The sequence below is a fragment of the Hyperolius riggenbachi genome, chromosome 6 (assembly GCF_040937935.1).
Source record: "Hyperolius riggenbachi isolate aHypRig1 chromosome 6, aHypRig1.pri, whole genome shotgun sequence".
Taxonomy (NCBI): domain Eukaryota; kingdom Metazoa; phylum Chordata; class Amphibia; order Anura; family Hyperoliidae; genus Hyperolius; species Hyperolius riggenbachi.
Window position 1 is genome coordinate 129,505,494 of NC_090651.1, and position 14,542 is coordinate 129,520,035.

The following is a 14,542-nucleotide window of genomic DNA, read 5'->3' on the forward strand; positions in this document are numbered from 1 at the left end:
ACATTTACCCTTATTGTCTCTTTTGGTATTTATAATTATGGCTGTACTGTATTTAACTCCTTTAAAAAAAAATAACGTGACATCTCTTCATGTATTTAGCCACTCCGCTTTGGGCAGCTCACAGTGGTAGTCGCATACCTCCCCCTAAAGCCCTCCTCCTGGATCTTTTTTTATTTTTCTTATAAAAGATAAATGCTCAGGGTCACACAGTGTCACAGGGAGACATAATCTTGGGTAGGTGCGCACTCCCACAGCTAATTGGCATATTCAGGAGGGAGGGGCTGGAGGAAGGAGTTGCCTGGCAAGTGACACAAGCCAACCAGCATATGGAGGTACACTCCACCAGACAGCAAACATAAAATTACAGCATATGAAAAGTAAAATAATACTTTTATTCCTTCATTTTCATTAGAGTACTAATACTTATCACATTATTGTTATTATTATTGGTTAATAAAGTGCCAACATATTCCGTGGCATTGTACAAAGTAAGAAACAAACAATGGGGTACATAATACAGACAATGGTGTACACTAATATACAAGATACATAATTAGTGACAAAATACTAAAAATGATACAGCATACAAAATACAGAATTGGTAATGACAGTAATAAAGTAACATGATGAATAAAATGTATAATGTTTTCCAAGACACAAAAGGAGGAGAGAGCCCTGCCCTTGCAAGCTTACAATCTACAGGGAATGGGGGGAAACATGTGTGATGTATTAAGTGTTGTTATTTTAAATTCAATCCACTTCGTGTTTTATCTTATGTGATTTTGCTTATTGGAAAATGCATGTGGAAGATGATTAAATCCAGGGAGATATGGCTGGAGGTTCCCTTTGGTTAACAGAAGGAGATCACTGAAGTTGTTTTAGGTTAGCATGGAGGAAATGCAATTGAAATTAAAATATCAAATTAAATCCTCTTGAAAATGTTCTGTATTTATTTTTATTTGTCATTTGTTTTTTCATGTTTTATATAAGCATTCCTTTTCTTATGAAAATTTTGTTATGGGAATCTGATTCCTGTTTCTAGTCCAGCAAATATATTCAGTGGATAATTTAGTTACACTAGATACTTATGTTTATATTGCAGTCTAGCTTTCAGTAGCTTTAAGAGAACCACATTAATCAAAACACAAAAACAGAGTTCAATAAAAAAGAGTAGACCGTTGTGCAATACTTAGCCTTTAAAATGCATATGAGTCCCAGCTGAGTTGCATGTTCTGTGATGAACAAATTGTGTCTATTTCCAGTGTACAGAATCAAGTGGACGAGGTGATTGATGTTATGCAAGAAAATATCACCAAGGTAATAGAACGAGGAGAAAGGCTGGATGAGCTGCAGGACAAGTCAGGTAAGAACAAATGTAGAAGAGAAAATGCTTAAAGTGGATCTAAACATTTTCAAAAAATAAAAATAAACTTAGAGAACCTGTACTGAGTAAAATTATTTAAAATAAACACATGAGGTAACTTCAAATGAACAATACATAGTTACCTTGCCATCAGTTCCTCTCAGAAGCTCTCCGTTTTCTTCTGACAATGATCCCTTCCAGTTCTGACAACATTTTGTCAGAACTGAAATATATCAGTTGCTGTCAGTTACAGCTGAGAGGAGAACTGATGTGTCCATGTTTCCCTATGGCTCAAGTGGGCGATGTTACAGTTTAACTGTGTGCTGACCAGAAAGCTGTTATGGTGTAATGGGCATTTTCAAAATGGAGGACGGAGAATTCCATTGATCACAGTGGACAAACAGGACGCAGGAGAGGAAAAAGAGATTGAGGTGTAGACTACATGGGAGGCAAGTATGAGTTGTGTATGTTTATTTTGACTTTTCATTTTCAGTTCAGGTTTTCTTTAAAACACAAGCAGCTTTACTTATCCTTCTGTGATCCATGCACTGACAAAAGACCCTCCTTTGTACCTAAGAGGCTTCCTGGTTATTCTGTAATTTGAGTTACTTAGTCATCAGGGCTGAAAAAAAGACCATTATCCGTCAAGTTCAACCTTTTCAGTCTCGCTGCACCTCAGTTCAAAGTAAAGAAAAGCCACAAGGGCATAAAATCTCTCCCTCATTTGATCAAGGGATCACCATTTCCCACCTGTGGATGGCTCTCTAAGTAAGGAAAACATCCAAGCACTTTCTAAATGCAAACATACAAGTTGACGGAACTATATCTAGTGGTAAAATAATTTCAGCATCTTAACCACTCTTACTGTGAAGAACCCTTCTAAACAACTGGTCAAATCTCCTTTCCTGCATGTCATGACTTAAAGTCCTTTGTTAGACAAAGAACAGACGTTCCTCCGTGTGACATCCTCCTCTGACCATTGCACCAGTGTGGAGGTCAATGCGTATGGAAGGAGGAGACTGAACCCCAATGACTGATGTCCTCACCAACTTCTTTAGCAAAGGGGTACCTCTGAAGTGCAGAGGAGTGGCATTTTTTGTTTTGTTTTTTTTCCTATACAGACACTAGCTCTTAAAGAGGAGCTGTCAGCCATACTATCTCAGAAAAAAAACACACTTATATAAGTAGATACATACTTGCTCTACTTACATAACATACTAGTAGACCCAAGCTCGTTTAAAAACGGGCTCTAGGTCTTTTTTATTGCCGGCGCCAGTCACTGCGCATGTGTGTGCACCCGCCGCGCGCACCCGCCGCGAGCACGCAACTGCCCGCCCACATCGCTCCCTGGTCCCTCCCAGCTGTCCGTTACTGCGCACATGTTCAGTAACAAAATAACAGGGACGCTACAAACTGCTGGAAGCAGCGACACAGGCTAATTATTATATAGGATGTATTGCACTGTCCACATTTTGATTTTAGTGATTTTTCTACAGTAAAAAAAAAAAAAGAGAAAATCCTTCTTAGCATTTCCAATTTTAACTGTTTCTATTTTGAAGCCAATCCTGATGTCATTTCCTTCCTTACTCTCCTCTGCCTGATTTGCCTGCCCTTCACTATAGAAAGTGCATTGTCTCAGCATGAGAAATATTGACCAATCAGAGAGGAACAGAGGTGTTGGAGGAGAAAACAGGAGGGAAATAGGCTTCAGCCAATCAGGCTGCATTAGTTAAGTCTGAGGGGAAGTAGAGAAGCAAAAAAAGGAGAACCCAGCATGCCCTGCAACTTCCTTTTTGTATACCAATTTTTTACATTTGGATTGCCTAGTTCGCATCCTTATTACTTGTTTACAAGATAAAAATAAAGAATTGATTTTATGCCCGACAGTTACACTTCAACAAGGTCTTAAAATATCCTTTATTTTTGTGGAACTAACCTTTTTTTTTTTTTTTTTTTTTTTTAAAAATGGGGATGTGCTAGAAAATTAGATTTTTTTGACTGGGACATCTGTGGCTTGAATATGAGCCCTGGTGATTCCAGGCACTGAAATTAAGAAAACAAACAAATAAAAATATTCAACAGGTTTTTACTTAACACAATCTATTAACAAGGGCTTCATTTATTTGTGGTGTCCCATTTGAAGAAATTCAACCACTACCTGTTGGGACAGAAAGTGTTAAAGATTCTCCAAGATGGGGGAAAAGAGAGTAATCTGTCAGAAATTATTTCTGCTCTGTCCCCCCAAAAATGTTTGTCTGGAGTTTTGCTTTAATGCAAATAATATCTGAAATATTCTTTAGGGAGGATTCTCCTATTTAAAGTAAACCCAAGATGAAACCTGCAGGAAAAAACAGTTACTTACCTAGATGGAGGGAATTCCTGTGTCCTCCTCGACCCTACAGCCGCTGCCTGGGATCCTTTGGAAGCTTGCAGCTGTTTTCTTCTTCATGCATGGCTGTACTTTGCATGCAGTAGTTGCTCATGCACAAGCAGCTCTGGCTTACTGCACAGGCACAGCTGTACTCTTGCAGGTGCAATACAGCCATGCTTGTACATGGCAGAAAGGGTGACCGCGATAACGCACCCGACAAACTCTTGCTGGACATGTTTTGGGGGTGTGTGCACTGCAACGGCGGGGATGAGAAGGATGCAGGAAGCGTCTGGACTACCCGGGGCTTCCTCCCGCCGTGGCAGCCGTCCTGTGCCCTCGCCGCAGCTCCGGAGGCTCCCGGTCTTCTCCGCTGCAGAACGGTGTCTTCTGCGCTCCACCGTCAGTACGGCTGACGTCAGGACGAGGTCGGGGTTTTGCAGCGGAGAAGGCCAGGAGCCTCCGGAGCTGCAGCGAGGGCACAGGGCGGCTGCCATGGGCTGGAGGAAGCCCCAGGTAAGTGGATCTTTTTTTTTCCATTATGCTTGGACCCTCAATTTAAGGAACTTGAAGAACCTTAAGCCACTTTCAGATACTCATTCAACGTTGCAAAGAATAAATCAGAGCATTGGCAGATATATCTGATGTCTCGTCACTATGATCCTCTTACCGGAGTTAAGCAAGCCATGCGCAGGTCAATAATTACCTAATCTCAGCAAATGATTGATCAGTTCCCAGTTGGAAATTGGTGGGATAATAGAGATTGATGTTACCACTAGGTATTTTCAGTTAGATATTGGACTGGCAATGTGTATGGTCACAGCAGATGCATTGTATGTTTTTAACTGATCTGCTGTGTCCGTCAATATACTGTGTGTTTTTGAATTTATTTTGGTGTTCGTTTTGGCATGTGTTTTGCATTTTTGCAGAAAAGGAAGCAAATACTAACAACTTTACATGTCCGGTGTTTTTCTTTTTATTTACTATGTTCTACCTTTTATACGTTTCAATTTATATTCCTCCAGAAAGCTTATCAGATAATGCGACAGCTTTCAGCAGTAGATCAAGACAACTTAGGAGACAAATGTGGTGGCGTGAATGTAAGGTGAGTGTGTATCAAAAATGTCACATCTGACCAACCTGTCTGTGTATCAACAGTGTATATGTGTGTAAAGTTAAATACTCACCACACGACAGAGGAAGATGGATCCAGCAACGTCCCTCTGACAATGAGCGTTCCATGATCCATCTTTCGGCCCGTGTGTATGTGCGATGGCACACGACCGGCTCGAACGGGAAGTTAAGCGATCGCGGTACTTTGCCCAGAACCTTCAAGGATCTTAAAGAGCCGATCTGCTGGTGCTGGTAACCCTATTTATGTAATATAATATAACAAACATCAATAATGAGACACTTTTTAGTCGGGTACTGGATTCCTTCATTTATAATTTACAACAATGTTACACTAAAAATAACTTTACATCATATAAAGGAAGAGGAGGAGTAGTACTCTAATAGTAAAAAATGCTTTATTAACACACAAAGAAATACATTCACTTACTGTAATAAAAATGTGTATGCATCTCATGGGCGTTTGCCCCTTAAATCCAAGATTGTTGCCTCGTCAGGTACCTGACGAAGGCGTGGACATGCAAGAAACACATAGTGATGTCACTGGCACAAGAAAGTACAGGGTGTGATCCCGGGGTCTCTTTCTACTGCTGGGACCCAAACTGCTGCTAGCCACAGCGGTTGTGAAAGGCTGCACTCTTGTTTTTAAGGGCCAGAGGCCCATGAGATGCATGTACATTTTTTATTACAGTAAATGCAATTTATTGCATTGTGTGTTATTAAAGCAAAGTGTTTTCCTACTAGAACTTCCTTCTCTTCCTTTTATCCTCTTCAAGATTTGCAGCCGGGCTGAGAAGCAGCAGGAGAGTACACATCACAAGCCCTAACCAACTACTATAAGCGCAAGATTTCCCCTCACTGCTGTATTTTACATCACCTTGACCAATATTAATTTTGTTGTTCCCTTATGTTTCATTGTGTTTGCAGATGAAAGCAATAGTGGCCTTGGTATTTGTTCTCATTCTGCTAGTGATTATTGGTAAGTATGTAGTACATTTTTTCTTTTGTAGACTTCTGTTGCTATCTATGTGTTTCAGAGATTCCCCCCTTCTTTCCAGTGGAGACAGACAAAGCTCTAAAAACCCGATGATGATCTAACATTTTTTCGCTCTTACAAAAATTGATTTTATTGCTGTTTTTGTTCCCAATATAAAGATTTCCCTTTACTGTTTGCCAAGACAACCATGATGTGAAGGGTAATACTTTTCACTCAGTAGTAAAAAGTAAAAGCCATGTTAGGAGTCCCATTTTAACAGAAAGAATAGTGTTTTGTTCAATCTTTCTAGGTATTTTAGTTTACAAACTGATTTATATATTTTATTAAAATTTTACTTGATTAGTAAAGTGAATGGAAATTACAGTGGCACACACTACTAATTTTAAGGAAAACCAAATGTTTTTCAAATAATACAGAAGTTATTACCACTTCCTGTTTATGGATATTATGTCCTGCTGTTTAAGACTGAAAATCTTCTTCCTTATATCTGCATTACACTCGCCCATCTCTTTACCCTTGTTCCTGGCTCCCTCCCACATTCCTTTCTAAAAGACAAAGTTTTTAGGTTAAAAACAGTGTGGAAATATTTTTCCTTCCTGCTCTCTTTACTCACTTCTTCTTAATATATGTATGTATGTATGTATGTAGTAATTTGCAGTCATGTGACTGATGTTGCTAAGGTTACACTGGTCGCTGAAACACCCTCTTTTGTTTGGATAATTTATGAAGTGATTCATAACCTGTACCAGTTTTTAATGTAACTTTGAGGGTTTATCACTAAGAGCTCGTGTCCATTAAACCGCAGAGCCCTGTGGCTCTGCTCTGTGCGTCACTCTGGGTGGGTGGGGGCTCGTGATCCCATTAATTACTGAATGGGATTGCGGGCTGCAGTGCCCCGAAATGCAGCAAACCTTGAGCAGCGATTCAGCGCAGAATTGTGGTGCATGAATGGAAACGGCAGGCAGTGCAGTCTGCTGTCCATGCGATCGTGTTACCATAAGCGCACATGAAAGCGCGCTATATGGAAACAAGCCCTTAAAGGGACCCTGAGCAGTGCCTTAAATTAAGATTACACTTACCTGGGGCTTCCTCCAGCCCACCGTAGGCGGTGAGGTCCCCCGGTGTCCTCCTGACTCTGCTCCGTGTGCCTCCTCCGGCTCCCACATGGTTTCAACACGCCAGCCGATTCGCATCATCACGACGGCCAGCGTGACAGGTCTGCGCATGCGCGGTTTAGTGTTAGAAAACCGTGCATGCGCAGACCTTTCACGTCGGCCGGCGTGATGACGCGATTTAGCCGGCGTGATGACACCATGCGTCAGAAACCAGGAAGAGCCAGCCCGACAGTCGGCCCGGGTGTCACTGGTAACGGGGTCGGCGGAAGCCCACGGAGAGGAGCCGGTACAACTCCGGGGGACCTCGCCGCCTACGGTGGACTGGAGGAAGCCCCAGGCAAGTGTAATCTTTTAATTTAAGGCACTGCTCAGGGTCCCTTTAAAGTCTATATATTGACCAATTAAATTCACATGTGCACTTCATTGGCCCAGTTCTAAGATGCATTAAATTTGCGTGCAAGATATGTTAGCATACCCTTAACCATCTCTTAAAAGCTAGCTTAACCACTTTAGGACCAGCGGTCTCCGGGCACCTAAGGACCAGAGACCGCTGGTCCAATCCCGACGGATTCCCGACGAATCGCCGCAACCGCCGTCATCGCCGCTCGCCGGGACCCCCAGGATACAGACTCTTCCGTCTCTATGACGGAAGAGTCATGTGAGCGGGTCAGGAGCCGCTCTCATTGGCTCCTGACCCTGTTTTCCCTTGTAAGCCAATGGGAGCTGCTTACATGAAAGACAGGGCCAGGAGCCAATGAAAACGGCTCCTGCCCGCTCACATGACTCTTCCGTCATAGAGGCGGCAGAGCATGCGAATTTCGGCGGGTTGGACGCGACGGGAATGGCGGAAGCGTGCGGTCAATGGGACGTAGAAGATACGTCTGGTCAGGACCTCAGCGCCCCCTGCCCGCCGTAGATTTTTACTGCGTCGGGCCGGAATTGGTTAAAAGAGTTGTTTTTTGTTTTTCTTTTACATACCTCACTTGCATTTTCTTCCAAATATAACCTGCACACACTTGTCCTCAACACTCACAATTGGCCATGGATTATATCTGGAGCTCTGAGCAAAACATTTGGAGGAAGTCTGATTTCTTTTTGGGGAGTTAGGCAACATTCACACTGACATTCATGCCAAATCCCAAGGAAATGTGACCAGAGATTTCTTGGCATTTGACATGAGGGTTTTTTTCACATTTTCCTAGCATTAGCTGCAGCTTGTAAAACACTAGGGCCCTTATTCAATTGACGTTCTCTCCTTAGTTTTCTCCTAGCTGATATTTTCACACCCTGTTAATAAAATATCTTTTATGCAACCAGCAAGAAAATACACAGAATCATTTTTGACAGTACTTTTTACCTACTTTTTGGAAGATGAAAATGTATCTCCTAGAAGAAAACTAAGGAGAGAAAGGAAATTTAATAAGACCCTAGAGCAATGGAATGCATTATGTTTTTAGCTGTAAATATCTGCCAGGTGCTTAAAAAAAGCCTACCAAAAATGTGCGCAAATAGCAAGCATTCAAGTATTAGCCAAGTGCTGCCTTTTCAGTGCAAAGAAGCCACCGGCAATATTTGTAGACAGTTCAGCCAGGCAAATGCTATAACCCTGTGCTTCGCTTTCTTATTAATGTATGTGTGTGTATGTGTGTTTATAGATGCCCAGGTGAGAAATCCTCACACAACAATAACACTTTTTTTGAGGGCTCTTTCACATTAGGGCAGACTTTGTGCATTAACGCAAACGGAAGCCGTTTGCGTTAACCAAGGTAAGATGAAAGTCCATAGACTTTCATTTTACATTTCACACTCGACGCTGCGTTTCGATGCGTTGCGGTTCCGACGCACCCGGGCGCAGTTTTTCCTCCCACGCACCCGCGAGCCGGCGTTTGCCGCAGGCAGACAACGCGTGCAGGAGAACGGCTCCTGTTCGCGTTGTCTGATGTGAAAGAGCCCTAAAAACAGACTAAAATAGTGTTACAAATTTGGCCTTCGCCTTAGTTTGGCAGCTCTCTAAAGAGATACTCTAGTCTAAGCGATGGAATATTTGAAAACTTTTGCTGGTAACTTTTGAAGGCTCAAAAATCTCAAGAAAGCAATAAGTAGAAAGCATTATTTTTCATATCTAATCCAATAAAAACAAATACCAACAAATTATGTCCTATAATGTGGCATGATGAGACACACCCTTACTTATGTCCAGTTAGACTGAAAGCTGTTTAATGTTCATACTTTCTCTGGTAGACTGGTCATAAAACTCCCAAGTTAATTCACTAAGGGACAGTTTACACAGACATGTTCACGGCGGTAAACAACAGCCATGGTGCTCGGCATTTAAGTGCTGTCCATTTAAGTGAATAAATGGAAATGAGTGTCGTATTTTTATTTTCAGTGTAATGGCTTCATTTTTAAGATTGCATTAGACTGGCGTTTAAATTCCTCAATCTGTCTTGTTTAGCTGAAAATAAACAGAAGTAAAGACCTTTTGTGTAGATAACAACTCAAGTTTTTTTCAAACTCTTGCTGTACTGGAAAATAGAAAGGGACTGCAGACAATTTCTTAGTAGGACAAGTACTATATGAACCTATATTTATCTCATCATCACGTCACTTCAGGGATGCTTTAAGAATCCAGAGACATAATGGCCACATTGTAACTAAATCCTGACAGATGTTGTAACCGTTTCTCTAAAAAAAAAAAATGGATGAAATCATTTGTTTATATTTATTTAAAATACCGAAGTTTGTTTTCTACAACCATATTTCATTACTTCCAAGGAATTTCACACAGTAATGCTTTATTTTTCTTGTACTCCTCACAGTTCCCATCATCCTGAAGTATCGATCCTAACCATTGAGATCCAAGCCGTGCTGCAGTTACTCCTGAACTTGGATAACCTACACAGAACTTTTGTTTTATTTTCTCCTACTTCTAAACCCATACATCATTCTAAGAAAAGGAACCACTTCATCATTCACCTTGGATGTTCTTACCCGATCAAGCCTGGTGTATGACAAAGAAGTTCTGGAGACCTTGTCAACCTACATCTAGTTTATTGTATTATTATTTACTTCATTAAGTCCATTTAAACAAAAGATAATATGGAATATTTTCTGTCAGAAAGCATCTCTGCTTTGCAAAAGGGTATACTGACTGCACCAGTGTACAGCATACAAAGTGTTAAACTATGATGGCATTATGTGAGAAACTACAGTCTCACGTTTGTTATGATAAATTTTGCAGATGTATATTTATTTAACGATATAATGACAATTTTGGGGTGTATGCAGTAAACTGCGTTAAGTGGAATTACCGCACGATAAATAGAACAGAATGCATTACATTACATTCAATGCATTATGCTGTACTCATCGTGCATATGGACGTAATTCTGCGTAATGCAGTTTACTGCATGCACCCCAATGTATCCTGGCATTTCAGCTTGTCAAACTATACAGCCAAGCAGTGCATAATGCCAGGTGTGCCACCGTAACATATGCCCTGTTTTGTGTTTGGGTACAGTGCTTTAACTTTAAACTGTGACTATTTTCCTTTTTCTTGTATTTTTATGTTCTTTTGTACGGTTTGGCACTCAGAAATATTGTAATAATATGTTATACTCCAGTTTCATTCCACCCAGCACTGATATTTCAGTAATGATTCGGGTGAATTGATTTGCTGTGTATTTGCATGGGAATAGCAGCAGCAACGTTCCCTCGGTTCTGTCCCATGATGCTATGTGGATTTACTCCATTTTACTTAAAGAACCAGTATTGCAAGAAATTGTAGAATGTAGAACACATACATATAGATCTACATTTCTTCCAGGGTAAAATGGGCTATAAATTACTTTTCTCCTACGGTGCTGTCACTTAAAGTAGGTAGTAAAATTAAGACACATTTGACAGGTTTTGTACTAGTTTAACTCCTCATGGGGGCTTCTCAGTTTTCTTTCTTTCTTTGTTTTTTTTCTGTGGTTGCTCAGTCCAACTGCCAAAATGGTGTGCAAGTGAGTAGGAAAGCTAATTTGCATCTGTGTATGCTTTTTCAGGAATCCTTCTGTAAACATACATACAACTGTCAGATGGGTGCTACCTATTGTAAGTGACAATGACATAGCAAATATAAATTTATAGTGCATTTCACTCTGAGGCAAATGTACGCTTTATATGTATGTATTTTTCATTATATCAGTCCTTTAACTGAGACCCTAAGAGAACACTGGGTTTGATTTACAAAGTTTTCTCTAATCAGGGGAATATAAACTTTTTCTTCAGGTAGCTGATTGAAACCCACATCCTTTTTGGAGTCTCTTATCACTGCCAGGACTATGATTTATATCACCTGTCGCCGCGCGCTCCCACTGCCCTGTCGCCAGTGCACTCAGCGGTCTACTGACAGTTTAGCTCCATGCGCCACTGAAGAGCCAGAACCTGTGATCTCTGCTAACCAATCTCAATGCCAGGCCCTGCACATCTCAAAAAGGTTAATGTTTACAAGCGATCCATCAAACTTGGACTTTAAAAAAAATAAGTAAATTCTGCTGTAAACTCAGGATAGCCCGGGTGCATACATGCAAGTGTGCAGATTCTAATTCAGTAATCCCACTATTCTCCCATGTGACATAGTAAGGATTAGAAAGTTGCCATCTGATGGCAGACAGTGTTTCAAATATTCATTCCAAGATTATTGAATCGCTATCCGTCTCCAGCTGAGTGCTTAAATTAAAAGTAGAAATGATCAACAAGGTGCTCATATTTCTGACTTGATACAAATGTTGTTGCCATAGGCCAGTCAAATGCAGTTGATGCAAATTTGGATTGGCCTAATTCCACATGCTTGAAATTTGCTCTAAAGTTGGAAAATCAGAATCTCATCGATCATTTCTGTTTGTTAGTGTGGGTCACTTTGTCACACCCTATCCACTGAAATGTCCTAAATCCTGTATTTTTGTTCCCCTTTTTCCCTTCTTCCATTTTCATATTTCTAATTGCCTTGCTTCAATTGTATGGCATTATTTCTGCACATTTCTTTATGCTTTTAAATACCTCTCTGTAGAAGATATTAGAAGCAGGTTGTTACCTGATCAGTTTTGGAGGGACTCGCTTAGTTTACAAGAGAAGACTTACTAATTCTTAAGGTGACCATACACTCATCTATTTTTTTAATCCAGTCGATTTCCTGCAGGTTCGATTCATATGCTGGGAATTTTTTCCCCAATGTGTCATATTGATCACATTTTGGTCGATTTTGACCAAAAATGGATTGCAAGTATTGGTCAAACAGGACCGAAAATTTAGATAAATCAGGAGCGAGGAAAGCGCATTGGTAGATTGATGGCAGGAATTGATTCTTCTCTGAATTGATCATTTTGGAACATTGGGTGGAAATCTGTGTATGTGTATGGTCAGCTTTATTTAATGTACTGCACTATCTGGATTACTTTTTTATTATCACAGATAACAATCTTCAGCAGATTAATGCAAATTGTGGGAATGCTTTGATGTAATCAGTTCTGTTAAATGTTAACATGAGACATTTTAATTTTCAGTAGCCATAACACCAGCCAGTACTTTATTTTTGGAGGATTTATGCAACACAAGGGAAGTTTTTGTGCAATGTAATATGTAACAGCACCATAGCTGCATGATGTGTTCAGAGAAAGCTTCCTTTGTCCATCTCAGTTTAGGTTCTGCATTATTTGAAGTCAAATTTCCTGACTTTTTTTTTTTTAATTGAAGGTGGCTGTTCCAAGAAACTGTGACTGTTAAAACTGTCATAACAAGAACTGTGTTGTTGTCAAAGTCAGCACTGGCCTTAGCAAAAGCATTGTTCTTGTTGTAATGTTTTTCAGGCATGGTGGTTTTCCATAATGAAAGTCAGAGAATTGTTCAGAATAATGCAGAACCCAAGTTTGAAGTGAAACAATAACTGATACTACTAAGGCTAAACCTATGTATCGCTACATTGCATTTATGAGCACTTGAGATTTCCTAATTACTGGATCCCTTTACTGTAGTAAACATTTGCAGTGAGCTTCACAAGGGCTTCATGTCAGCAATACTGACATGGTCTGTTTCTTTACTATCATTCTTGATGAGAGCGAGCTATTAAGATTCAGAGAGCAAGGATAATCCATTTGTTTCAAATAAAGAAAACTTTCATAGGACCTACTTAATGTCATGTTCACAAGGTGGGTTTATGACTAAGAGAAAAAGTAATCTGCTAATATAATGTTTTTAGAGGTAATAAAGTTTTTTTTGTTTTTTTGCATAAAGTGGGCACTTGTGGTCAGGGACTGGAAGTTAATTAGTTTGGGCCTGATCTCTGTAATGTGTATTATAATAAAATGTGTGTTTTCTGTGGACCTGTATTAGATCCTGCAGCAATGCCACACCTGCATAGTAAAGATGGGTGGTACACAGGGTAACACACAGCAGCTCTCTATTCTCATAGGACTCTGTGTCAAATAGTTCTGCGCTCAAGCCTGAATGTATCTTGTTCAGAAGATTGTCTAGGCATTAGGACCAGTGGCAGTGAGTGTACCATGAGAAGAAGGTTTGCTGTCAGGGATGGGCTTTCGAGTCCAGAAGGACTCGAATTCATAATTCTAATGAAGTATAATTACTTAAAATGTGACCACAGGCAGTGGAGGTTAACTTACCCAGAAGTCTTCGGGGACGTCTGTGTTCCATTACGTGTCATAGGCGTAATGACAGCCGCATTCCATGACTCACTACCGCGCTTCCTCTTTCAAGCAGGAAGGAGGAAGCACGGTAGTGAGTCACAGAGCACGGATTTCATTACACCTGTGACACGTAAGGGAACGCAGACGTCCCCGAAGACTTCTGGGTAAGTTAACCGTCATTGTCTGTGGTCTCATCTGAAGTAATTGTACTTCATTTGAATTCCGAATTTGAGTCCTTCTGGACTCGAAAGCCCGTCCCGGATTCCTGTGTCTCATACTATATGCCCTGTACTTTGGTAATTATACAGCTTCTATATACCATGAACTTTGGTAATTATACAGCTCATTGCTGCAGGATCTGTGGGATTCTACACAAAAAATTACACACAAATGTGCATTTTATTTAAACAAATAATAAAAGTCAAGCCAGAAGTTTTTAACGTCCTAATTTCAAGTGCCACAGTTGCCACTATTTTGCATATAAGCTCAATTCCACATTTAATCAGTGTTGCATCAATCCTTACTTGCGCTATCCCTAGTCTGTGCAAAGAGGCATGCTCGCTGTTTTTGGGTCACCTACATAAACTCCATCAACATGACATTTGCAAGATTCGCAATCTCACTTGTTTATTATATAGTTACATTGAGAAGGACAAAGATACAGAATACAGACAATCAGTTTATGTGAATAAAATTGTCTAATTTATTCATGTAGCCGAAACACCCATTGTGAGGTACAACTCAACGGCAGAAAGGGCACATCATTGTCCTTAGCGAACAAGATGGCTTATGCCCTTCATTGTTCCGTTTAAAGTTTAAGTCCACTGTGTATGTAAGGAGAAACTTTTAGCAGGCTGACAACTGCAACATCAATAAAGGCCT

At 40.4% G+C, this 14,542-nt stretch overlaps 1 protein-coding gene across 1 annotated transcript in view; it reads left to right on the forward strand.

The window, feature by feature from the left end:
• Nucleotides 1–13,337, forward strand: part of VAMP4 (vesicle associated membrane protein 4) — a 48,389-nt gene extending 35,052 nt beyond the window's left edge. Inside the window, exons 5-8 of the mRNA XM_068239900.1 lie at nucleotides 1,263–1,363; nucleotides 4,757–4,836; nucleotides 5,790–5,841; nucleotides 9,794–13,337. Of these exons, the coding sequence (XP_068096001.1) occupies nucleotides 1,263–1,363; nucleotides 4,757–4,836; nucleotides 5,790–5,841; nucleotides 9,794–9,822 (262 nt within the window). The 3' untranslated portion in view covers nucleotides 9,823–13,337. The remainder of the gene's footprint in view (nucleotides 1–1,262; nucleotides 1,364–4,756; nucleotides 4,837–5,789; nucleotides 5,842–9,793) is intronic.
• The last annotated feature ends 1,205 nt before the right edge of the window (nucleotides 13,338–14,542 follow it).